This window comes from Haemorhous mexicanus, chromosome 9 (assembly GCF_027477595.1).
Source record: "Haemorhous mexicanus isolate bHaeMex1 chromosome 9, bHaeMex1.pri, whole genome shotgun sequence".
Taxonomy (NCBI): Eukaryota; Metazoa; Chordata; class Aves; order Passeriformes; family Fringillidae; genus Haemorhous; species Haemorhous mexicanus.
Genome location: NC_082349.1, coordinates 14,279,509 through 14,304,716, shown reverse-complemented (window position 1 = coordinate 14,304,716; position 25,208 = coordinate 14,279,509). Strand labels below are relative to the sequence as shown.

General features: G+C 38.3%; 1 protein-coding gene across 7 annotated transcripts in view; it reads left to right on the top strand.

Annotated features, from left to right (window-relative positions):
- Window positions 1–216: 216 nt before the first annotated feature.
- TTLL7 (tubulin tyrosine ligase like 7) overlaps window positions 217–25,208 on the top strand; it is a 66,271-nt gene continuing 41,279 nt past the window's right edge. For 4 of the 7 annotated variants that reach the window (XR_009487491.1, XM_059854114.1, XM_059854110.1 and 1 more), the window contains exons 1-6: window positions 217–367; window positions 1,862–1,985; window positions 20,194–20,369; window positions 20,523–20,654; window positions 21,564–21,685; window positions 22,381–22,448. Coding sequence is in view for 6 of the 7 variants with exons in the window: in XM_059854114.1 (XP_059710097.1) it covers window positions 20,345–20,369; window positions 20,523–20,654; window positions 21,564–21,685; window positions 22,381–22,448 (347 nt within the window). In the remaining variant the exon portion in view is untranslated. Of the gene's footprint in view, window positions 368–1,861; window positions 1,986–2,972; window positions 3,103–20,193; window positions 20,370–20,522; window positions 20,655–21,563; window positions 21,686–22,380; window positions 22,449–25,208 lie in introns of those variants that run through there. The other 3 variants (XM_059854115.1, XM_059854111.1, XM_059854112.1) reach the window with 3 other exon arrangements.

Here is a 25,208-nt window from a genome sequence, read left to right as displayed (position 1 = left end):
GGCCGCTCCACCGCGAGTGGGGGGGGGGGCACCAGGGGACCGGCAGCGCTGCCCCCGGCCGCCGCACCGCCCGCCCCACTCCGCGGACGCCGCCCGACGCCCCTCAGGGGGCAAACCTCGCACGTACCTGTGTGGGAGGCCCCGCGCTCCCCGCCCCTCCCGGCCGCCCGGCCGCCGGCGGTGCCCCCTCGCAGGGAATGGTTTGTCCCGGCTCCCCGCCGTAACCTCCCGCTCCTCCTCCCGCCCGTGCCCGGCGCGGATGCTGCCGCCCGGGATCGCCCCGCCCGGGATCGCGCCGCCCGTGAGGCGCAGCACGCGCCGCCCGCGAGCACCGGAGCGCTGCAACCGCCAGCCCGCGCCCCGGCAGGTGAGGTCAGGGTGAGGGGCCGGCGGGGCGCGACACCTCCTCCTCCCGCGGCGGCGGGGGACAGGCTGCCACCCCCGCGGAGAGGCGGCGGAGCGGCGGCCCGCCGTGATTCAGCATCGCCGGCGGGGAAGGGAAGCCGTGTCCGGCCGGGGGGCTGCGGGGTGCTGGGCGACCGGCGGCTGCCGGAGCGGGATCCGTCGCCGTCTCGGGGCGATGCTGCGGGGCGGGAGCGCGGGGAAGTGCCGGCCCCCCCGCCGCTTCTCCGGTGCCCCGGGGCACACGGAGCAGCGCTGTCCGCTCGGGGCCGCGGGCGGGTGCGGCGGGAGTGCGGGCAGCGGCCCCTCGGGAAGTTTCCTCAATGCAGCGGGCAGCCCTCGCGCAGGGAGGGAGGATGACTGCGCGTGTCGCAGTGTGAGGAATAGGGAACCAAGAGGCGTTCCGGGATTAAAGGTATTAATTTTGTCTTCTCGCCCCCCTCCCCCCAGTTTTTGCATGCGAAGCCCATCGTCTGTGCGGGTCGTATCGCATGTACGGCCAGGTCTCTTCAGAAGCAGTTAAGGTTAAAATGGGATCGTCTTTTGGCAGTGGTACCCAGTGGAGTCTGAAATGTAGAACAAGTTAAATCTCTGGAGATGCAAGTGAAATATCTTCCTGTGCTTTCTGTGTTTAGCTGGAAGCCCAGAATCTGTGGGATCTTTTTGAATTTCTGCTGCTGAAACCACACATAATTGTACCCAAAAGGGAAAAGCAATTGATGCTGGAATTTGAATGTACGGCTGAATTCTGTGAAACTGACTTAAGGTCTCAGTATTGATCGCTTTTGTGCCTTTCTTATGTATTTGCAGTTTGAGTACCAAAATTACTTTATTCCTTCTTAAACCCCTTCTAAACCAACCAAACACATACGTCCCACCCACCCCTAGTTCAGTATACTTTTCTGTCTAAATCTCTCATTACTTAACCAGAGTGTTAGTACCTATCTAAATAATATTCAGAGAAATCCTGCTGGTTCTTTTCTCCCACAAATGATTAGAAGTACTTTGCTCTGTGGGAATTGGTTGTCCCCCAAATACTGCAGAGTATCTCAAAATATACAGTGACTTGGCATCTGTAGAAGCTTTTACTCCTGTTTTAAGTGCTGTGATGGGGGTTTTAGTAGAAATAAGATGTTATTGTTTGAACTAATGATAGTTCAAACAAAAAAAAAAATAGAGAAGCAGGTATTATGCCATGGGTTTTCCTGTGTGGTGAGTAAATATAATGTCTGTGATGACATATGGAGCTATTACTTCTGAAGCAAGATTCTCTGGAGAAAAATGTTACAAAGCTTCAGAAAACTACATGAGCTATTTATTACAGAATATGTGACTTCTTTTATAATGACAAAATATGTTTTTACCTGCAGGTATTCACCATATTATGCAAGAAAGTATAGAAAAATAGTTGCCAGGTTTATTTATTTATTTATTTATTATTTATTTATTTTTTCTTTAGAAAAATGCCCCTATTCTAGATTTCTGATGGTTTGGATACATTCCACGTATTTCCAAAGGGATCTACCCAGCACTTTGGGAGTATTAGAAGAGGCCAGGAGATCAAGCCTGTCAGCAGTTATTAGGTAATTATTCCAATAATCTTGCAGTCATTTTAGTAATCTGAAGCTTAGGTTTGCAATCAAAATAAAATTTGTTCCCATGTTCTTCCCAAGCTGATAGTCGTAAATTGGCACCATAGATTTAGTTGTGGACAGATTTGGAGAACTGGGAGATTAATTTACAAAGAAGCAGTTAGACACAAAGCCATCTTGCAGTTTTTTGTTTCATTAGGATTATTCTCTAAGATGTTTCTAATGCTGTATGTTGGTTATGAAGGCCATAAATAGAATTTTGAAGGTGAAAAGTGGCACACTGATGCTGACTGCTGAATGTGCTCACTCTGATTTGTCAACATCAAGAATGAGTGAAGTATGATTTCTTGATTTTGAATCTCCATCCGTGGATATTTATTATAAATTTTAAAAGACTCTGTAGGATACATATGGCAAATTTCTTGTACAACCACATTTTCTAATGTTCTGTGCTTTTTTTTTTCCATTTTTTTTCCTTGCCTATATTTTAATGTTGTGTTAAGGAGTATTTTTGCATTTACTAGCTACTTGCAGATGTCTCATACTAATTGAGAACACATTAATCTAATTATGTAAATCCTTAGGAAACAAGAAATTGAAATGAAACCTTAATGTCTGAAATAGGGAAATGGATAACATCTTCCAAGCTACCCTGAATCTACTTTTGCAAAGCACCTGTCTTAATGCATATGGCAGCATGTTGCAAGATAATTTTTTGATATGAGTTACTAATGTTTTTCAAATTTTGTGCTACGATTTTTATCAGTGTGAAGGTATCTTGTAGAAACCAACAATGTTAACTTCTCACTTCTATATGTTTCCACAAATCTTCAGAGAATTCCAAGTGTTATTACTGCCTTGAAGTGCTCTGGCTTTTGGGGCAATCCTAAATCATGATGACACTGAATTTTTTTGATATACCTTGTATCAATCCCTGACGAAAAAGATGAATGCTTGCCAGTCTTTTTCTTTGATGAGGTACTTCCATCATCCATAGTGACTCTACCATGATCTGAGTGGGAAAGGAATAGTTTGGATTGGCTTGAAAGAGGGAGTTCATTTTATGTGGAAAGGTGCATACAAACTGTCAAAGCTAAGAAATCTCACTGTAAGTACCACAGCATTTGTATTGGAGCATATTAGCTGGATTTTGTTTTTCCCTTGTGAACTTCAGAACACTTAGCCCTCGATTAATTTTTATTTTCTACATACCTAGAAGTTAATTGGGGCCATTTGAATCCTACTGATGGAAGTCAAATGGCCCTTATTAAGCACAAGGAGCTCTTTAGAGCTCCATTAATGCTTACCTAAAGTCCCGCCAGAATGATACTTTGCAACTATTCCTTTTGCAGACATTATGAGCTTTCTGGAAAGTTTACCAGAACCAGTGAATCTTTTTAACATTAATATTTAAAATACTAATGTATTTTTAAAATTAGACTGGAATTTGTTGATGTCTACTACACTGATGGGGGTAAAAGAATAATTTGAAATTGTATGGATATGTGAGGAAAAAGGTGACTTTCTGAAGGAGTAAGCCTCAGAACATGGTGGGCATTAGAGCAGATGTTCCTTTTCCAGGATTGCAACTCTTTGGGGCCAGAATCTTTCACACCAGGAGATTCCATAGTACCCCAGTCTACTGAATCCTCTTGTTCATGGCAGTGAAAGCAAGAACCTACAGGTTCTGTAGGGGTTAAATAATAGCTTTTTGCTGAGAGCATTTCCCAGTTTTCCTCCTTGCCTTCTCACTGAAGTGTTCATACAACTGTACAATATAGTTTCACAATTCTACCACCTTAATTTATACTCATTTAGCAACATTGCATTCCATATGCCCGAAAACAACCTCTAATGAATGTATTAGAATAAATTTTTGCCTTTGTGTTTTGAAAGGTAAAGTAAAGCAGACATAATGGTTCTTGCTTTCAATATCAGTTTTAATCAGAATACAGGATCTCCAAAATGAAGACCACTGTATACAATTGTACTATTTGTTTTTTCAGTGTTTAAAATTAAAGTTCAGATAATTGAAAATGTCAAAATATAGATCCATATTGTTTCAAAGCCAGTATTAAAAAGTGTAATCACATGAGGTTTTTATGAACATTCATTTCTGGGGACAGAGGAACAGTACTTCTTTACAGAGAGCCCAAATTAACAATAATGAAAGAAAGACAAAAGAAAACATTCTGATTTACGGATCACTTTTTACTTTCTGGAGTGGAGTGAGTGTCATGCCACTTCCCACTTATGCTTGTATTTGGTTTTGGAAGGATTCCAGATTGAAGTTTAATATGCACTACTGTCCAAATGCACCTTAGATGGCTACATTACTGTTAATTGATAGAAAAACTGACTGCCTAAAAGGATGGAAGTGCTTTACACTGCAGTTCAGGAGCCCTTTGTGGCCAGGAGTAGTAACAGAGTACTAACAGTCACTCTTCAGAATAAAGAAATGAAGACTAAATCCACTTTTCATATAAATGCTGCAGAAAGAGTTGAGTAGGGTGTGGGTTTCACAGTTAGACACAGCAATGTGTTGACATGTTTATTTTCATCCTTGCTTAGTAGCAAAATGCTAAATATATTCTTCTTTGGTTACATTAAAGTATGTTTCCTTTCAACTTTGTCCTTGGGTTGACATGTGTTTGTTTTATTTTTAGCACTTGAAAACTAACACAGTTATATCCCTATAGGGTGCAGTGGAAGCACTGGAATATAGCATTAGAAAATGAAATCATATGCTTAATACTGAATTGTTGCAGGCGAAGAGGCAAAGATCTTGATACTGATTATGACCACAAAAAACAAGTGGACTGACAGGACAGAATATTGTGTGATTTTCTGGGGAAATCACTCTTATCTGCTTGGTCAGAGTGAACTTCTCTTGAAAAATATAGCATAGAGCTATGTGATAGAAGACTGCTTTCTATGCTTTTGTGGGTGGTTGTCAAGTGTTTAGTGTTCATTGAACATGAAAGTTCTGTGAATTTGTAATAGTGTTTTATCCTTCCAAGCTTATCTTGGTGTTGTGGAAGGTGGGAGAAACATGCAAAAACGCTTCATGTGAATTGTTGGCGAAAGAAATCTCAAAGATGTGCAATTTACTCACCCAGAAAAAACTACCCTTTGAATTACATTTTATTTCATGGGGCTTTTTAGGTGGATATAATATTATCCTAACTTTTTATGTCAACTTGAAGTCTTTGAAAGACTATAAATTACTAGTGAGCATTAACAATTAAGCATTAATTTGAATAAAAAGATTTTCTTTTCTAAAAATGAGCTGGAATGATCTGAGAACATGAGTTTGGTACATTTTGTGCCACTTAAAAAATGGGAGCTTTTACTGAAAATAATGTTTCTGATGATGGAAAGGAGATATGCAGTGAATAAAATAAAGTATGGAGATACAGGAATCGGTGCTGTTTCAAGCCAAACTTGTTTCAAATTCGTAGAGTTGGGAGTCTCGTAGGATATCGTGCTGGTTTTGGCTAGGAAAATGTTAATTTTCTTCACAGTACATAGTTTGGGGCTATATTTTGCATTTATGCTTAAAATTGTGTTAAGAGATGTTTTTGTTATTGCTGAGCAGGGCTGACATTGAACCAAGGCCTTTTCTGCTTCTTGTACTGCCATGCTGGCAAGGAGACTGGGGATGCATGGGAAATTGAGAGGGGACACAGCTGGGACAGCAGATCCCAGAACATATGACAGTCATGCTTGGCAAATAAAGAGGGGTGAAGAAGGAGGAAGGGGGGGATGTTTGGAGTGGTGTCTTTTGTCTTCCCAAAGAACTGTTACTCATGATGCAGCCGTGGTTTCCTGGGAATGGTTCAATGCCTGCCTGCCCATGGGAAGTGGTTCATGAATTCCTTGTTTACTTTTCCTGTGCATGCAGCTCTTGCTTTCCCCATAAAACTGTCTTTATCTCAACCCATGACTTTTCTTACTTTGATTCTGATTCTCTCACTCATGCTGGGAGATTGAGGTGGTGGCGAAGGGACCGAGTGGCAGCGTGGTGCTTAGTTGGCAGCTCAGCTTAGACAGTGGCAAATATTGACTCAGAGCAGCATCCACAAGTGCAGAAATAGAAGACAAATAAGGGAACAATACAGAGTTAAATTTGTAAGTCTGGACACCAGTTGAGAAATTATGCAATGACCCCGAGCAGTCAATTAAAAAAGCCTATATATTACTTTGTTCTGTTGCCTCTAGGTATGAAGAGAAAATGAAAGGACATTGTGGCCTTTTTGCCAAAAGCAACACTCAGGAATACAAGCACATACAGGAAGCAAGTCTTTGATATTTTATGGGAAAATGAAATAAAATTTATTAGAAATGAAAATAAAAAAGATCTGTTCTTGTGAATGTGTGTTTGGGAAGGTCTTACACAGATAGTCAACACACCATTTAGTTTCATTGGTAAATAAGTCTCAGTCATGGGATGTGCTAATGTAATACAGTTCCAGTTGTTTGAGGATAACAGGTTAATAGTAGAGTTGAAGCTGAGTTTCTACAACAGCTGGATGTATGACATCTGGAACCAAGACAGTATGAGGAGCCATGGGGAAAAGTGATCTGTGAGAAGAGACTTCAGGAGAGATGTCCAGATTTCACCCCTTGTTCTATTCTTCCACATGAAATTGCGTCTCAGTTGGCTGCACTAAGTTTTCTCCTATAATTTCCTATTGTTTTGAAGTCCTTGAGTAATTTCTTCAGTTCTGGAAAATATACTTGGCCAATCATGACTGAAGTAAGGGCCTTAATCCTTCTCTTGGATGGGCAAGCAAGAGACATTCTCTGTTGTTCAGAGAGCTTCTGCTCCTATCATTTGCAAATTAAGAGGGTAGGAAGTAAGGGGAGATGTCTTTTACATACACTGTAGCCTTTGCACGCTCGCTCCCCAGCTGCATTCTACCTGCATTTGATTTCCAAAGGCTGGCATTTGGGCTAGTAGGACTACCGACAGTTTATGTGAATATATCCCTTCCCATCTCACTAGAATCTATCCATAGAACTTCATCTGATGCCTTGAGAGGCTACCTAGAACAGAGGCTAGACAGTGCTAAAGGAATAAAGTAGGTGTTTATTAAAAAAGCCTTCAAAGGATACACCTTGGGCAGTACAAGAGCCTGGCCAAGGCTACACCCAAGAGGGACAGGGGATCACACATTTTCACACTTTTGTAAGTTTTGTTCCATTTACGTATTGGGGTGGGTTAGTTGTCCAATTATAGCTCTAGGTTATGAAGTCTCATCCTCTCAGATTGCTCTCCTCAATTCACTGTTGTTTATACCTTTTGGGCTGGAAAACAATTGTTTTATTTAACTAAACTGGGAGAAGAACTTGCTAACTCTTTGTATGAAGTTCAGAGTTATATACTAATGCAGCACAGAATCTGGATAATATGAAAGATAAAACTTAAAGCATCACATCCTTGTAGGATAGGTATGGCACTAGTGGTGCAGTCAGTCTTGTCTGGCACATCTGATAGGCCTGACTCCTATAAAACTATTGCAAAACAGTGGAGTGCACTTGGTGTCTCCAGTTTTCTTTCATGGTTGTTCTTTCTGGTGGCTGTGGTTTGTTTATTTTTTTCTGTGGGAGAAGAGTAATCCATTTGAACAAAGGAACTTTCCAAACCTTTTATTGTCAGCTATCCTTTGTGGCCCACTGTCCATTAAAGTGTACTGAGCTGTCAAATCAGAGCAATCTTTTCTTAATGTAAAAGAATAATATGACAAAGAAAAGCCATCTTTTGAAGTGATGTCAGAAAACAATTTCTTATTGGTATAAATTGACATTGTAAAAGAAAACAACCTCATTTGAGGAGTATTAATTGTTTCAGAATACTACAGAAACAGCTATTCCAGTAAAGGAGGTACCTTTTCTCTTTCCATTACTACACTTAATATTTCATTTGGTTTAAAAATTGATCTATAAGGTTGTAATGCTGGCTTCACTGAAACCAGGTAGGTTTGATTTCAAAGCTCAGATCTCATTAGTCCAAGCTTGGAAGAGAATGAGAATCTTTTTTCTTATTGCAAATTATTAACTTCTTTAGCCTTCTATACCAGTGTCTTGTGTTATTGTGATCTTGACCTCTTAATTCTACATTTGAAGAAACCATTGTCCTGGTTACAGTAGCTCATATCCCTGTTATATCCTTTTCCAGTCACTGAGTCATTTTCTGTTTTTAGATTGTACTTCTTTTTAGCTTATTGTTATGACTAAATCCTACTGACTTTCTTCCCACAACTCTTGTCACTAAGTAAAGTGGGAAATAATGCATTCTTTTCCTATAGCATATATCGTGCCTTTGTCTTGCCACCCAAAACACAGGGAGAAAATACCTAGAAAGGGTTAAGAAAGAGATCTAAAAAGTGCTAGAGATAGGCTAAATGGAAAGGAGCTGCTGCTGCAGCCGGTCTTTCCCTGGTGTATTACTGCCTGAAACTGTATCAGCTGTCAATTATTGATAGAAAAACCTGTTTCCAGGGAGCTGACTCCTCAGATAGTTCCAGCAATGCAATACTAACGGTAAGTGATTTCATTTTGCTACTTCTACTGCAGAATTATTTAAAATCTGTTTCAATATCAGTGGGAGGTCTTGGTATGACTGTGTATTCTGCAGTATGCAATCTTGTCAGCAAAATCCATCATAAATAAATGTTTTGCACTATCAGTAATTGAATGCAGAAGAATTTGGTATAACACCCTGCCACATGCTGCTGCAAAGGTTTGGTTTGTTTGTTTGTGATTTTTTTTCACCATGTCTCTACTGCAGACTATGTTAATTGAAATTGCCTTCAGTTTGAATGCTCGTGCATTCTGTCCACCACATATATTTTGCAATATTCTTGCAATATTGCAGAATTCTTGTTCCTTTTCTATATTTTTTATGCTTTTTCTGATCCATCCTTGAGCTTGCAGTTTATCTTTCCTTATAACAGAGAACTAGGTTCAGGTGCATCTACTGAATGAAGTAAATTGTGAGCCGTTAGTTGGACAAAATGTACTTGTGGAGAGCAGCATGAAGCATTTTCTGTGGCAGTGTATATGTGTATTATCTGCACAGTAATCCCTGTTTCTAAACATGTGAATCCTGCATGAGCTCTGGAATATGAAGTCCTATCTCTAGACAGCCTAGCAATTCTGAAAGTGATACTTGAAGCTTGTAATCTTTGCCAAGAAAGAGAGAAATTTGGAGGCAACTCAGTAAGTTTGAGTTGTAATTTCTACAGTGATGAAAGTTCGATTTAAATGGACTCTTTTTTGATGTGGATGAGACCAGAGTCTTAATTATAATTCTGAATTGTGGCATCAGCAGGTCTGTCCTGGAACTGAAACATCATGATATAAAGTCCACAAAAGTCAATAGAAATATCTATATTTACTTCAATAGGTTACAGAGAAAATCCTGTATGCTTGATCTCATTTACATTATAGACTTGAGAAAAATTTTTTCATTTTGTACATATCTTCAGAATGATGGGACTAGGAAATTTCCTGAAGAATGCTTTTTCTTCCTTTGAGCAATCAATGGTGCTAAAAAAATTGGGAAGAAGTTTCATATTTGTGAAGTAATATTCAGAGTCCTGCATCAGTGGCCAGCTATGGGTGCCACTTTATTATCCTTTTCTTTTCCTATTTGGTATGTCAGTTGCGATCATCTCCATTCTCATTTGTATTGACACTTTGCATAAAACTTTTTCTGAAAGATTTATTGTTTTAGTTATTAGGTGTGTTGTACCTTTTTCACACCTTTGGATTTAAGAATACCTTTGACTCAGTTTGGTCAGCATTTCCTTTTTCCTTATCTGTGGTTATAAGGCAAATATGCTATTCTCTGGCTACATATATTCTTCTATAGTGTGAAGGGTATGATATGTCTGAGAGAGTCAGAAGTACAAAAGATAAAACTTCATAATTTTCTGCCTAAGATAATGTGATAAAAAAAAAAAAAGTATGTGGCTCAGTTCCCAGTCATGTTTTATTTTGGCTGGCAGTGATGTATGTTGCTATAACGTAATAAGAAATTAATGTATTTGTTTCTTTTGAATATTTGAAAAGCAGTTAGCTTTGCAGCCAGCATGCATTTGACTATGTAAGTTTATGCATTTCTTTTTCATTATGAATGCACCTTAAAGAAATATAAGATTAAAGCAATGGAAAATGAAATTGAGCCTTGCTAAATGAATGGGATATCTCACTGCTCCAGCCTCCAGTTGAGGACTTTTATTTCAGAATATTTTTCAAGTGTAGCTCTTAGCTCTTAATCTTAACCAACACTTTTTTTTAAAATTAAAAAAAAAAAAAAAGAAGAAGAAAAGAAGTAATACACACATGCCAGAACCTCTTAAGTGTAGCTTTTTGGGACTTGACCAAGATGGATGAGGACAGGACTGTGATAGTGTTCCAAACTTGGAACACTGCTTTGACTGTGACTAAAGCAATGGAGGCAATAGTCATGCCTAGGGCAGTTTTCTCCTCAGGTTTAGGAACTATTTTAAACTACATTAAAAAGCTCTGGTGCTATTGTCAGTATGGGCTCTGCAGCTCAGAGGTGGTGCCTGATTACTCAATAAATAAACTACTGAATACTACAGGGTTACCTCAGTAATGCTGTACTTATTCAGAAAGTACATTATCCTGATCCTATGAGTTCAAGCAAATCCCAGGAAATTGCTTTTTGTAGGCTATTCTCATGATTTAAGTAAAAATTAAAGCTAGTGTGTATAAAGTCTGGTACACTTCACTTTTCTCTCTTATTTTGGGTATTCAAAGTATTACATTTAGGATCAATATTTAAGACGTTATTTTTCTAGGCTTTGTGACTACATGCTGTATTTCTCTACAGGTGAGCAGCATTTGCACAAAATATTCCTATAGTAGGATAATGGAGTCTCATCTCGCTGCCAGTGAGGATAGTCACTCTATTTGGATCCCCTACAATGGATAAAATAGTGTGACACAGAGGGTTTGGAGCCAATCCAGCCTTTTAAGGGAATTTCTATAAATCAGGTCAATTAATTTAAAGAAGCTTCTGAGGGCTCACATCCTTTCGAAACTGCTCGATGTTCTCCTGTTTTTATGTGCAAAAATATTTTCAAATCAGTGGTACCCCACTGAGCCCCAAGTACTAAGCTGTGGAGAGGAAAGCATGTTTTTGTGAAATGCTTTATAGCTGCTGGGGTTTCTGGTTCATTTATCAGCTGTTTTCAAACTCTTACTAGCACTGAGTGTTGGCTGCAGTAGTCTCAGTGATATTGTAGGCCAGCTGTTAATATTTCTGACTGTCACTTGTTCTTTACAGAGTAGAAGTATGTGACAGTCATTAAAATGGTAGAGATCTACCAACACTCATACAAGCATACAGGTATTGCCAGTGGAGCTGAGCAACTGATTTCATAGTTGAAAATGTCAAGATAATGTGATAAAGAACTTGGTGATCATGTAAGAGCACGTTTCTTGTACTTTCATGGTCAAGAAGCCTTTGAATAAATGTTTCTTGTGATTGCAAGAAACTTCTTTTTGGTGATTTATTCAAGACCTGATTATTATCTTAACATTTGCACATCTGATGCTGAAACTACAGGCTAATGTCTGCCAATTTAAATTTCAGACTGCTGTGGGAGTGTCACCCGTGTTGTTAAACTAGAAAACAATATTATGTGGCAGCATGTGAATTAGGGTGATGTAATCTTCAATCAGAGTTGTCGTGGGCCGTGTGTGAGGATTGCAGTCCATGTCTAGTGATGCTGAAATGAATCTATGAATCGCAGGCTTGTAGAATATGAGAGAAATTATGCAGACCAGTGCAGGGCTGAAGTGTGGCTCTTGTCATACACAGAACTCTGTAGAAATGAATTTAACTATATTTGTGTTCTTGTGTTCCTGAGCTTGAGGTTGTTTTCACACTAAGTCAGTGCTGCCAGCTTGAAACAAGGGAGGGAGAATTTGATGTGTGAGGGGGAATGGTCTAAAGGTATCTTTTTCTCTTTTTTTTTCTTCCCTAAGATCCTTAGCAAATCTCTCCCCAAGGTCTATTTATAATATAATGAATCACTGCAAACATATCAGCTTCATTAAAGGATCAGTGCTTTTTATGCTAAGACAGCTCTGCTGATATATGTGAAATGTTAAATTGTCCTATCTTGTAGATCCCTAAGGCCTCTAGCTCTTACTAGAGAAATAAATCTTTTGAGAAGTGAATGATAGAAAAAGAAAGGAGTAGTATAATTCCAGCAGTGATTAGTGTGTGGTAGCAATTTGAAGCACTGTGTGGTAGCTGTTGGTGTGTGTTGACGTGCTGTAATCAAGAGCATGGAAGGCACACTGCAAAGTCAGAAGAAGACCAGAGATGCTCCCACAGGTGCCACAACTCAAATTCCTCTTCTAACTCTCTCTTGTTTACCTCTCCCCCTACCAAACCCACAATGCTGATGTCATACCTCAATATTACTACAACACAGGATCATTATGGAATGCTGTCATCTCTGTTTCATTCATTCGAGGCCATGGCTGTCTCACCAGTGTCGGCCCTTAGCCTGTGTGAGTCCATCAATGTGGCTCCCTGGCCTCAGTCCTCAACACAAAGCAAACAAATGTCCTTGTGCTCTTTGGTTCAGGGGACTTGCTTCATTTGAGGTGGCAGGGTTCCAGCCCTCCTGTGGCCATGGGTATCTGGCCACTCACCTGTGGCTTGCGCAGCTGATGTGGCTCAGGCTCTAATGATGTGTGTGTTTCTAGGCTGGAAATGCCTACAGCACACCAATGCTGTTTTAGATGAAGGTGGAATGGTTGTATGTAATATATTTATATAAAACCATTTCATGTATATATATGAAATATTAAAAAATGGTTGTCTGTAATGGCTCTATAATAAATAGAGATTGGCTTCCATTCAGCAGTGTTTGGTGGAACTCACTGTGATCAGGGGGTAGGAATACTTTATGTTCCAGAGTTAGTGAAATGTTCTGCTGTCAGATTTATGGTGTTGTTGACACTTACTGAAGTGGTGAATAGTAATACAAGATCTGTGCATTGTCTCTGCTTTTTACTGGCAATGAGTAGAACATGAAAGATTTTATTTAGCAGCAAGTGATAGATATGTATTTTCTGAAATTTAGATTTTACTGTATAAAAGCATTGTTACACTTGCTTGTTTGAGCTATTTTGTCAATATTTTTCCTGGCCATTATGAATGCTAAATAATGTTTATTTAAAGTTCACAACATTTTATTTTTGCATTATTGATTTCTAAGTCATGCAGATTCTTTTCTCTTACCTTGTCAATTATTATATTTTCAATGTTTTACTGAACAAGTAAAAGATTCAAACCTTGGCCTTTCTGTACTTTTCTAATTTGGTCTCACTTTCTTTGGTCCTTGTTCAATATACAAACCATAACTATGAAACTCTATAGTACTCAATTTGCTAACAGTCTGAAATGTGTTATCACATTAGAAAGGGCTTTTGAAGGGTGAGAATGAGCTAGCAGATAGTCACATTGTGTGCTCTGCTATTGAAGTCACTTTGGAGGTCATTTTTTAAACAGAAAATCAATCTTCAGATTTGAAAGATTTGACATTGATTTAAATTTGGCCAGTGTTTTGAAGTTTCATTTTGAAAAAAGGATGAATAAAAAAAGAAGTAATATTACTTCAAGACAACACTGAAATTTAAAAAATTGCTTCTATGCTCAGTTGTGATCTCTGTATTTTGTGAGTAGGGAGTGATTAATGCTGGTGAAACTTTGATGTGAAACTTCCACCATTTTAACAGCTTCTAATCTATTTCCTGTTTTCTGAATCAGGCACTCTATACTTAGCATTTCATAGATGTTTTGTGATATTGAACAATAAAAAAATTCAATCCAAAATTCAATCCAAAGTGCTAAGTCAGTGGAAGACCAAAGTAAAATCTGTGAACTAACACTGCAAAGCTCCCGGGGCTCTGTGCCACTGCGTGTTGGTGAGCCTTGGAGCTGGCACTGAAGGGTCTTTTCCTGGCTGGACTCCAGCCACTTAAAATAATGCAATGTAGCTTGCTTGGTCATTTGGTTTGGTGGCTTAGGGAAATGGAAATGCTGGCCATTTGGATAAACTAGTTCAGACAGTAGTTTTACAGGGCTTCATGATTCAAAAAAAGTGATGTAAATCATGCTGTTTGGTTTTCTTTGTAGCTTGCACCTGTCCATTTAGCAAATCAAATACCTGAGAACTCTGTACATTCTCTTTGTCTGAAAGAACTGCTGAATAAACATCTCATCTCTCTGATGGTGGGAATGAAGAATGTTTAAATTAATAGACTTCATTTGACTTCAGAATATTTTGAACCAAGCCCTAATTACATGCAATTTTAAGCCAGCTGACAGATAGCCTTTTAAAAACAAGCTTGTCACTTTGACATATCAAACCTCAAAATGTAGACTACTTTTTGCATATAGAATTTCTCTGTAAGAGAGAAATTGCCACCAAATTGTTCTTTGAACATGTAACAATAAAACTGGTCGCTGTTCTTGTTTGTAGCAGGAACACTTCAACATACATTTTAAAAGGCCAAATATTAAAAAATCATGAAAGGGTAGGAGGTTTTTAGTTCTGTAGTTCCATTACTGAAAATTGTTATTATCTTGCTGAGCAGGGTCCTGAAAAAGACATTTTTCTCTATTGATCTAATTTTGAATCTGAATTTTATATCTTAATTCCAGATCGACAGTAGATTGTAGGTTTACTTAACTGTAATAAATAGCACAACCCTCAGTATGGTGTGTCCAGACTTCCACACTCTAAGATCTAAGAGTAATTGATTTAAATGTTAGATTGAAAAATCCCAGAGCTCAGATGTTTGCTAGGTCAATGCTCTGAAGACTATGTTCACATCTTTCTTTTACCTGTTTCTGTGAAATTTCTGTTAATTTGATTTTCCAGCTAGGTGAAGAGTGGGGATTGCAGCCCTGTGATGTTGTCCTTCCGTCCCTATGGTCACCTGCCCAGTCCTGTAACTGTATCTCCAGTGTGTCTCCATTTCAATGTGAAAGCTCCTTATGTCAGGAGCTTTGTGGGTTTCCTTCCAGCTCCTCTGCATTTGCAGACACTTGTGACAGCACTGAGTAAATTGCACTAATGGGCTCAGAGGAAAGCAGTCTGCTAGTTTGAAAATCTGTTCTAAAATATTCCAGCTCACTGTTGATGAGTGAGTACTTATCTGTACCCAAAGAATTCAGGAAATTACCCTGACAATCCATTTTTGTAGCCTTTCACCTAGGTATGTAGGATGTTAGCTGTCTTTTAGAGGTCTTGTCATATGTACCATGGCTTAAGACCTGAAGTCTTGTTTTCTGTTCATGTATGTAAAGTTAAACACATGTGTAACCCATGGAGCTTTTCAAACGGGGTACCAGTAGTATCACAATTGCTTAGAAGGAATGAAATTCTCATTATAAACAGTACACTGAGTGATGTGTGGAGCATAGTATTTTGTAGCATTCTGATTCTGCCATTCTGAGAGACGAAATATATCAGAGTAAATAATTTTAAATGTGCATATGCAATCTAGTCTCTTTTTCTTAGGGTGCACAGTTGTGGTTTCAAAGTTACTGGTATGATCCAAACTGGGTTGAAGAATCTCATTGACTTGAGTTGTTTGGAATAGATTCTTAAATTGCACTACCTTACTTCCAGTTTGAATTTGACTCTCCTTGCTCTTTTTTGATCTGATTAATCAAACCTTTTTCTGTGATACTTACTGTTGGGGGAAAAAAAAAGGGGTGGGGTCTAATGACATACAATTACTATTTCGAGATTAAAAACTTTCCAGACTGCATCAAGACATGAAGTGAAGATTCATGAAAGGCAGAGGTCACTTGTGAGTAGTCTGGAGGAAAAAAACCAAAGAAATTAGAGAGTGATTTGTTAAAAAATACCTGCATATAATCTAGGCCAGAAGAGTATTTTTCAGGGCAATTTACTAACTTATTATGATACACCTAATTCGTGCAACAGCATGAAATACTATTAATTTTTGAGTTTCTAGAATATATTACAGCTTGTCAAAGAATCATTCTATTAACTATGAAACCACTTCTTTCCACTGTCCCCTGCTCTTTACCAAGGCACTGTTCCTTTAAATGGACTTGAGCATCTGCTGTGTTCTCTGTCAATGTGCAATGCTTGCCTCTCCAGCAAGAGTATCCTGTCTCTCCTGTCCCTGGAGGAAAAAAAGATCCTTTTTTCTTTTTTTTCTTTTACTTTTTTCTTTTTTGTCTTCTGTGCCTTTCTAGGACAGAAAGGTACCTCTCTCTACTGTCACTCTCACACCTTTGCAAGGCAGCTGTGAAGATAACATCTCATCTTTTTTTTTCTCTGTAGAGCACTTTTAGTCAAAGTGCTTGTTTATATAAGAGTGTGGTAACCTGATGAAGATGCTTTCATTTCTTCTTCACAAGTTATTCTCCATTTATCTGTTAACCATTTTTGTTCAGCTACCCTTGAATCTGTATGGTTGAGCAACAAACCTTCACTCATTTTTTTCTATCAGGATTTCAGGAGGAAAATGGCATATTGCAGCAGGAACTGCAATCCTTTTCTGCCTGAGTGTGAATTCAGAGATTTCTGACAGCTGACTTGCTCCAAAAGTTCCAGTTTGAAAATAGAATGCTTTCTCCTATGTTATTAAAAGCAATGTCTTGGAAACAGGTCTCTCAGGTAGATTATGTGTGAGATTTGCCTCTGCATTATTGTAGCTGAGTGTGGGTTATAGGTTATGCTTATTTTATAAGCAAAAACTCATCCCAGGTATGAGAACTGACTCAGAATTTGATGTAGTCATTACCTGACAGTGCTGCTGCTGTTACTGTGCCTGATCTGGGTGAGTCCTGCAATGAGCTTTGGCCTGAAACTGGCAAAGGCTGCCTGCAGAGCAGTCTGTGCTGCAAGCCTTTTCCTTCAGCTGTGCTCAGACCTGGGAGTAGGCCTCGGCAATAATAACAAATCAGAAGATGTGAGCTAGAAGAAGATGCCTGGAGAAGACCTGGGTCAGAGAATGAAGTAACTTTGGGATGATTTCTGTTGTATAGAATTAAAAAAGAGCTGTAGGAGCTTGTGGCTGCCAGGGCCTGTACACTGCTGATGTTGCCTGTCCGAGTGAGCTCTCCTCCTTCCAGCTCCCTCCCCTCAGCAGCAGCCCTTCATGTATTGCTTCATTGCACACCTTGCTGAGAGGTGTGTTCCTGTCTCTCCCAGGTGATCCATTCCTCTGCTTAGAGAGTTGGTCATCTAAGGGCGGTTAGAGGAACAGTTGCAGTTTATCTGGGAAGGTTGCAGCTTCCTCAGCAGGGTGGTGCTAGGTTTTCTTGCTGCAGAATTGGAGCATCTCATGCTACTGCGCTGGGGATGCACAAAGCAGGGAGGTCTAAACAGGGACAAGTCTACTGCTCCCATGGCTTAGCCTACAATTCACAGCAGCAGTTCACTGCTCTGGGTAATGTATTCCCCCAGATGAGATGCAGTGTCTCTTGACATGTCATGTCATGACTCTTGATCTGTCATTTGACATGGTAGGAAAAAATGCTGAGACTGTCCTATTTCACTGGGCCTTATTTGGCCTTTGGAAGGGAACAAAGGGAAGGACTGCATCCTATGTAAAATGTTTTGGAAAACTAATGGTTTAGAACTGCTGGTGCTTTGGGATTCAGTGAAACGCTTGGTTGGACAACTGAAGAGAAGTCAAGGAGTTGTAAAACAATTTTTAATTATTACATACAAGCTGAAGTCAGAATACGAATATTTATTGATATGGAATGGAGCTTTTGAAAAGTTAAAATTCTAAAGTAAGTTTGAGTACAGAGTACAGTACCATTACTTTGTTCTCCATATGGCTGAACTACTACTTGTCCTTAGAATACTCTAAAGGTAGCCATAAATCTTTACCATTAACTCATGTATGTGTGCTTAAAAGTTGACTGGTCACAGACCTTGAGTGTTGGTACATGCTATTTAGACCCTAAAGAGTATTTTTTTGAGAAGAAAAGAATAGTGTCTATCTAAAGAAAAGCAGTAATTCAGCAGTGTGGTGCAGTTTGGAATTTTGTGGTCCACCTTCAGAACACAGTGTGTTACAGTAACTTTGGGCAGACAATTTTCTGTGATTCTAAGATGAATGAAAGTTCTATGAGCTGCTTGCTTTTTATTAGCAAATCATAGCGTGTAAATCATGCTGTGTTAGTAAAGGGGTGGTGTTTCTCACAGGGCAATGTGAGAAACAGCCCTCTTAACATTCTTCCAAATTTATTAGAAGTTTTTAGTCAGTACAGCAAAGAAACAACTGCCATGCATTTTTGTACATTCATAGAAGTCCTTAATTGGCTAACAGATGTACTTCAGTATTATTCCCAGGAACTAAACATGTCTTGTACTCTGGTGGTATTCTTAGCCTGAGAAACAGATAACTTGCAATAGCCAGTGAGTCACTGTGCCCAGCACTGCTTTTCCTTCACAGTGGTTTTAAGGAGGACAAATGCTTTGCTTTCCCAACTCTGTGTCTAATTTTAGTATGCCAGTGGGCCCAAGGACTTTCAGGCCACCTTCTCAGATAATGTCATCCAAAACATTCAAACTTCAAAATGGCTGGGGTGTTAGTGCTGTGCTGTCTGACATTATATCTGTGTATAAAACATCTCCTGTTCTTTGTGGATAAATACTCAGGGGCACTAAATGGACATGAGGGAGATTTGTCTTGTTATAAAGCAGAATTTGACTCCTGGTGTATTTGTGACAGTCATAAAAGAACCATAATCTGTTCTTTTTATGCTTTTGTATTTCTGGGCTGTTAAGTGTAAATGTCTGTCTTGAAAGGAAGTTAGATCTTGGAGCTCAAAATATCTGCTTTTGTAGTTTCTTAAAAGGCGAGTGACTTGTCCAGAACATGCATCTCTCTCTCTCCTCTGTTGTGTGTGCACACGCACAGAAAAAGAAAAAAATGTGGATTTGTAAGTAATGTTTTAGTAATTTTAGTAATTTTGTTAATGCACATCTTGTCCAGTCTTATAATCACATATATTTCGCATCATAAGTCATGGCTGCATTTGACTTTGCTGTAATTTTCTGCTATTTATAGTAGAAGAAATCCCTTGTGCTCTCTATAAGCTATTTTAAATAAGTCTTGCAGTCACCAAAAGCAGCAATATAAACTGATCTAAAGCTAGTGTGAGGAACTTTAGTTACACCTAAAACTGCAGAATAGAAATGAAAGCTTTTAAAGATCAGTAAGATATTATATATGTTTTGAAAACTTGTAGATTTGTTTGAGGCAGCCTGCCAAAGACAGCATTTATTTCCTTGCAGACTTTGGTATAATAGTGGTGCATGTCCAGAGTCATGTAGCAGTATGTTTAGAAGTGATGTATTCCCAAGGTTTTTTCCCTAATATTTTAACCCATTGTTCTTATGTGCTTAAGCTGGGCCTAAAAAACTTCTTAATATGTGTGATTTTTCATGTCGTGCTGTATTCATGAGGGAAAAAAAGAAAAGGGAATTTTGTCTGACTGTAGATGTAAAAAATAGCACTTTATGCAAATAAATGTTCCCTTTAAAACCTGAAAATTTAAATGTTTGTCAACCCAAAATGTCTTCAAATCATATCTGTTGTGTCATGAGGTAGTCCTGAAACTGCACCCATGTTACCACATGATTATTGGACAATTGCTTTAAAAAACATGGTGAAAAGTGAAAAAGAGGAAACAGATTATTACTGTGATTTCAGTTATTTCCCATTTGGTACTGAAAACCTGTCACGCAGTGTGTCTAATTTTAATTCTTTACCTAAAATATGGTTTAAAATATAAAACTCTAAATTCATTGAGCTTTATGGAGATAGAAAGTGGCATTATTGATTGAATTGTGTTACCTATTTTCATGTCCAAAATGTCCCATACCCAAATGAAAATCAGAAAAAGAGGTAATATAATTTCCTTTTGAAAATTATCACTGCAAAATGATTTTTTCAGAAAGAAAAGAATTGAATTGCAATGAACAAAGTTTGGTATTTACAATAGCTTGATCAATCTTCTAAAATAAGCAATTCTTTTTGCATGCAATTAAAAGTGTTCTCATATTTAGTTGTCTGCTAATTCCTTTTTTTTTTCAGGATTTGTCTATGACAAAGTCTCACTTATATTTTTTTAACACAGGTATCTATCCATTCCAGAACTAATATTTGCTACAACCTGAGACTGAAATGGCATGACTGGACTTTTAAGTAATTTGGCTTTGACAGTTTCACCGTTTACTGAGAAGTTGGAACAGAATTTGAACTCTATTTCTGCACTATCCTAGGTTATAATGCCATCCTTTCCTAATGAGGGAGGTATGCTAGTCTTGGATTTTTAATATACCCTGGGAATTATTCAGTATGCTTGTACTTATAAATTGTGATGGAGTACTGTTTGTATTTTTATTTGATTTGTATATATTATTTGAGATATAAAAATGTTAATAGTTACAACATTCTTTTTCAAAGATAACCAAGGAACTGCTCCTCTGACTTTGAGTTCGGAACTGCCCTATCAGAGCACAATTAAAAGAAAAGTCAGAAAGAAGAAGAAGAATGGAGTCATCACTGCCAATATTGCTGGCACAAAATATGAAATTGGTAGGAAGCTGCATATTTTGTTTTCATCCTAATAGCCTTTGATGTGAGAGAGTTACTGATTAATGGAGTGAATTAATGGACTCTGTATCAAGCTGACAGTGAGACATTTCTGAAGGAGTTTCTTTTATAAGAAACCTGGGGATTTCTTGTAACATTTAATTTGTAGCTTTGGATGTTGTACTTCTATTAATCCCCATTTGTTACTCATGTTGATTCCCACTTGTTACCTTGAAATGTAAAAACTTCAGTAATCAAGAAAGCTGTGGCAGAGCTTTCTAAATACATGTTATATATGTGTTTGGAAGTTTATTAAAGCCTTGAAAGATAAGCAGTGTAAATTCAATGTTAAATACTCCAATTGTTATACAGAGGCTTTTCAGTAAAATCTGTTAAGGTTTTGTATTTTTATGTTTAGTGCTAAAATATTTTTTTCCTAGAATCAGAGTTATGCATGGCATGTAATCAGACTTTTTTTAAAATTAAAATAATGCATGCATTTGCTTTTGCAACACTGTACCTTCTCTAAGGAGGCATTTTTGTCCCTATCTGCAGTGACACTTATAGTCATCTCTGTTTTAAAATTAACTTATGGCATAACCAAGATTAAATCTAACTGCTGGACAAGAGGATTTGTGCTGGATGATTGGGGAATACCTTGAAGCTCTTTGCAGCTGCCATCAGTGCTTGTGCTGATTCCTGCCTCACTATAAGGTGCTGAAACATTGTAATGGCAGGTTTGCAATAGACTGATGGAAATATTGCAAGATAAATAGCTTGCCGTGCTAACATTGTTCTCTGATGAAGGGCTCTATATTGGAAGTATTTAAAATCTTAATTGATTTTTAAATGTTGAAAATGAATCTATTTTAGAGATTCAGAATAGTCCCTAAGAGTGTGATTTCTCCACAGTGCGTATAGTAATACAAGAGATGGGGTTTGTGAAAACGCGTGATGAGGATGAAACAGCAAATCTGATCTGGAGTGATTGTGCTGTGCAGCAAGAGAAGATTGCTGAGCTGCAGAACTATCAGGTGCAGTGGTAGTTAAGATTTTTGACCTGTTTCCATAAACTGCTTTGCTCTGAAATGTTCAGTAATTGTCAGTAACTGCTCAGTTCCGTTTGTGTGCAGGGGGAAAAAACCTACACAAACCATAACCAAACAGGCTGCATCAAGGCTGTACCACTGCATAGCTTAAAATCCTATTCTCTTTTCCAGAGTTTTTTGTTCTTACTACTTGGAATCTGGTGTATAAGTATTTGGGGCTGTTCTTTCATGCTTTTTTCTGCCAGTTGGGTGTTGTGAATGATCAATTTAAAGAAGATACAAAACATAATTTATAAGTTTTTCATAAGCTTTGAAGCAGTAAGTTAAGAAACAGAGCTCTCTCTCCACAGTCCTATGAATAAATATTTTGGTTTTTTTACCATTATCTTGTGTTTGCATTCTTTGTTTCTAGATAGTTTTGTGAATAAAAGTATGATAGTCTCATGTATGAAATTAAATCAATGGGCACTTATATGGATGGAAGAGAATACAAGTTGCAGCATCTTTAGCATTGTTAAGAATAAGTAGTATAGTGTAAGATATTATCTTAAATAATTTAGATTTAACAGTACTTGTGTTTGCCTGAGCATGCAGTTGAATGTTTTAAATGACTGTAATTAGGTATGCCAGAAAAATGAAAAAGTTGCAATTAATTTTCCTTTTTTTTCCTACTTCCTCAGAGAATCAACCATTTCCCAGGAATGGGAGAGATATGCAGAAAGGATTTTCTGGCAAGAAACATGACTAAGTAATATTTCTTTTTATATTAAGAAGTTTTCCAGCTGTGGTATTTAATGCAATGATATACATAACTATTGCTTTTGAGGCTTGTTTATTTTTACTAATAAACTAGGAGAGGACTAGGAATAATTTTCCAGGTTCTTTAATAACTTCAGCATTGGTCCTGGATCTGTAGCATTGGAGTGGGCTACTTTATTTCTCCATTTGACTCCAGTGGAGTATTATGTGGGTTCACTTCTCTGTCTAAACACTACAGAATGTGGGTGAGTCTTGAATTATTGTACAAGAAATCTAATACATAATACACCCACGTGTGTATCCCATAATAGTAGAACAGAATAAAAGAACTGTATGTGGCTGGATAGTGCATCTGGACTATCCTGTGCAATGTGCTGTGGGATAGCCCTGCTTCATGTGGGGCTCTAGACCTGAGGACCCACTGAAGTCCTTTCCAACCTGACCAATTCTGTGATAGTACTTGTTTCAAATAATTAATGGCTATATTTTCGTGTATATCAAAATTAGAAAATGTGAAGCATCTTACTGTTTTTATAAGAAATTAGTCAGTGAGGCTCATTTGTCTAATTACAAATTCTCCTCACTCTAGTGAAATAACTGGGTTCTGAGGAATTATCCTAGCTGAGAATCTGTGAGTAAGACTTGTAAGAAAACAATACTAAATAATGATCTGATAGCCTAGTAAGGAAAGGTTTGAGGGTAAATATATGTCAATATTTTATTCTAATCTAAATTAGTTTGTGGAGCAGTTATTAGTAGAGCTAATCTTTTGGCCCTCAACCTGACTTACACAACTTAGCTGCTAACAGAACAGAATTTGTTTTCATATGAATGTAATTGATGTGATATCTTCTCTCTCTCTCTCTCTCTCTTTTTCAATTTCTTTCTCTTTCCTTTTCTGTTCTGTAACTGGAACACATAACATGTAGAATTTATGCCACTATTATGATGCAAATACTGCATGCATTGCTGTGGTGTCTCCGTGTCCTACGTGTGGACTAGAGCTCCCCTTGTCAGTGGTGCTGCACAAGCACTTTTCACTGCCCCTCTCAGACTGAAAGTAAAACCAGAGATAGCACATGGAGGGAAACAGCTGTTTGGAGAGGTCTTGGAAACAGTCAGTCAGCTTGGTACACAGTGCTACCCCTGTGTTTTGCTGCAATTCTGTGATCTTTTTTAAAAAATCTGGAAAATTAACAAAAGGCTCTTGTTATGATGCACTCATTCTTTCTAATACAGTCTCATGATACCTCTCTCAACCTACTGAATTCTGAGTTCAAAACACAGTTTAAAGTTACTCAGTGCTGAGATTGCACATATAAGATAAGATGGGAATAATTTCTCTTACATTATAACTCTGGCTCAAACATCTATGTTGTGACTTCACTTAATGTCAGTAGATATAGCAGGGCTTAATCAGTTGGGTTTTTTTCTCAATACTGGCCTTCACAACTCAATACTTAGTATTCATACTTTATAAAAATCAAAGTGATATGCCTGAGATTGCTGATGAAATCCTAAGTCAGTTGGCATATGTTTGTGCTTGAGCAGGCTCTTTCTGTAGAATGCAGGATTTTGTTTCCTATAGCTCTTGGTCTGTCGTCAAATTTGCATGTCTAGAAACACTAATTCTCTTATCTTGTTTACTGCTGCATGCCATCTTTTCTATTTCCATTACTGACTCTACTGATTACTATCATTGAGAGATAATGAAACTATATTGGTAGAATTGGTAGAAAGTAGACTTTTTTTTTTTGCTTCCATGTTTGTTGTTGTGCTGATTTCACCCTTCCATTTTATGCAAGTTGTTGGGAATAAAGTGAAAGAACAAATCTACCTTACTTTGAGAGGGAAATACTATTCAGGAGGTAATGCACTTCAGGAGCTCTTTTTTTCAGGCAATATCCAGGCACTCTGGATCACAGGACCATGTGGTTTTCTCACACAGAAAGCTGGAAGGGAGCAGTGTAATACATAACATGTGTAATATGAAAGAAGACAACTGAGCAAAGAAAGTATAGGAACACAGAATAGTGGAACAGATGGAAAGAGGAATGTAATTGAGAAAAAAAGGCAGGCATGAACTTCATTTTCAAGGATTATAACAAGAACACAGAAAAGAAAAAAGTAACAATAGAAGTGCCAACTAGTAGGGCCAGCTAGATCTTAAGAGATCGTTGTGAAGGGTCTCTTAGATGAGAACTCCTTATGTGAAGGATAAGTGTGGTTACAAATTGAATTCAGTAAATGGGGGAGAAGGTGCATGGGATGAGTGGGAAGGGGCACGGATCCATCTATGCAATATTGTCTTTTCCAGCACCTTTGTTGATTATATTTAAAAGGTTCATGAACTGATCCATGGGCCAAGAATCATTCTCATCCATATATATCCACTAATGTTTCATATGTGAAGAGTCAGAGGATTTTGAAATTTAGGCAGTAGAATCTGCTTTATTAGACTGAAGGTTGTGCCTTTAGTGAGCTGTGTTTTGTTCAACACCATTGATTCTTTTGTACAGAAAGCACTCTGAGATCAAGAGCACAGTCTGACCACATTTGTGAGCTAAAATAGTACTCAGAAGAACAATAATTTGCTGTTTATTTCTCAGACCTCCTGATAAGGACAGCAAATGCTAAAGGATAGAGCAGCGCAGTGAAAAAATGGTTACTCATGATAGTGGACAGCCCATGTGCTGAAAAATAGGGCTATTGTAATGGAATAGGCCTTGATTCCACAGGCTACTTAATG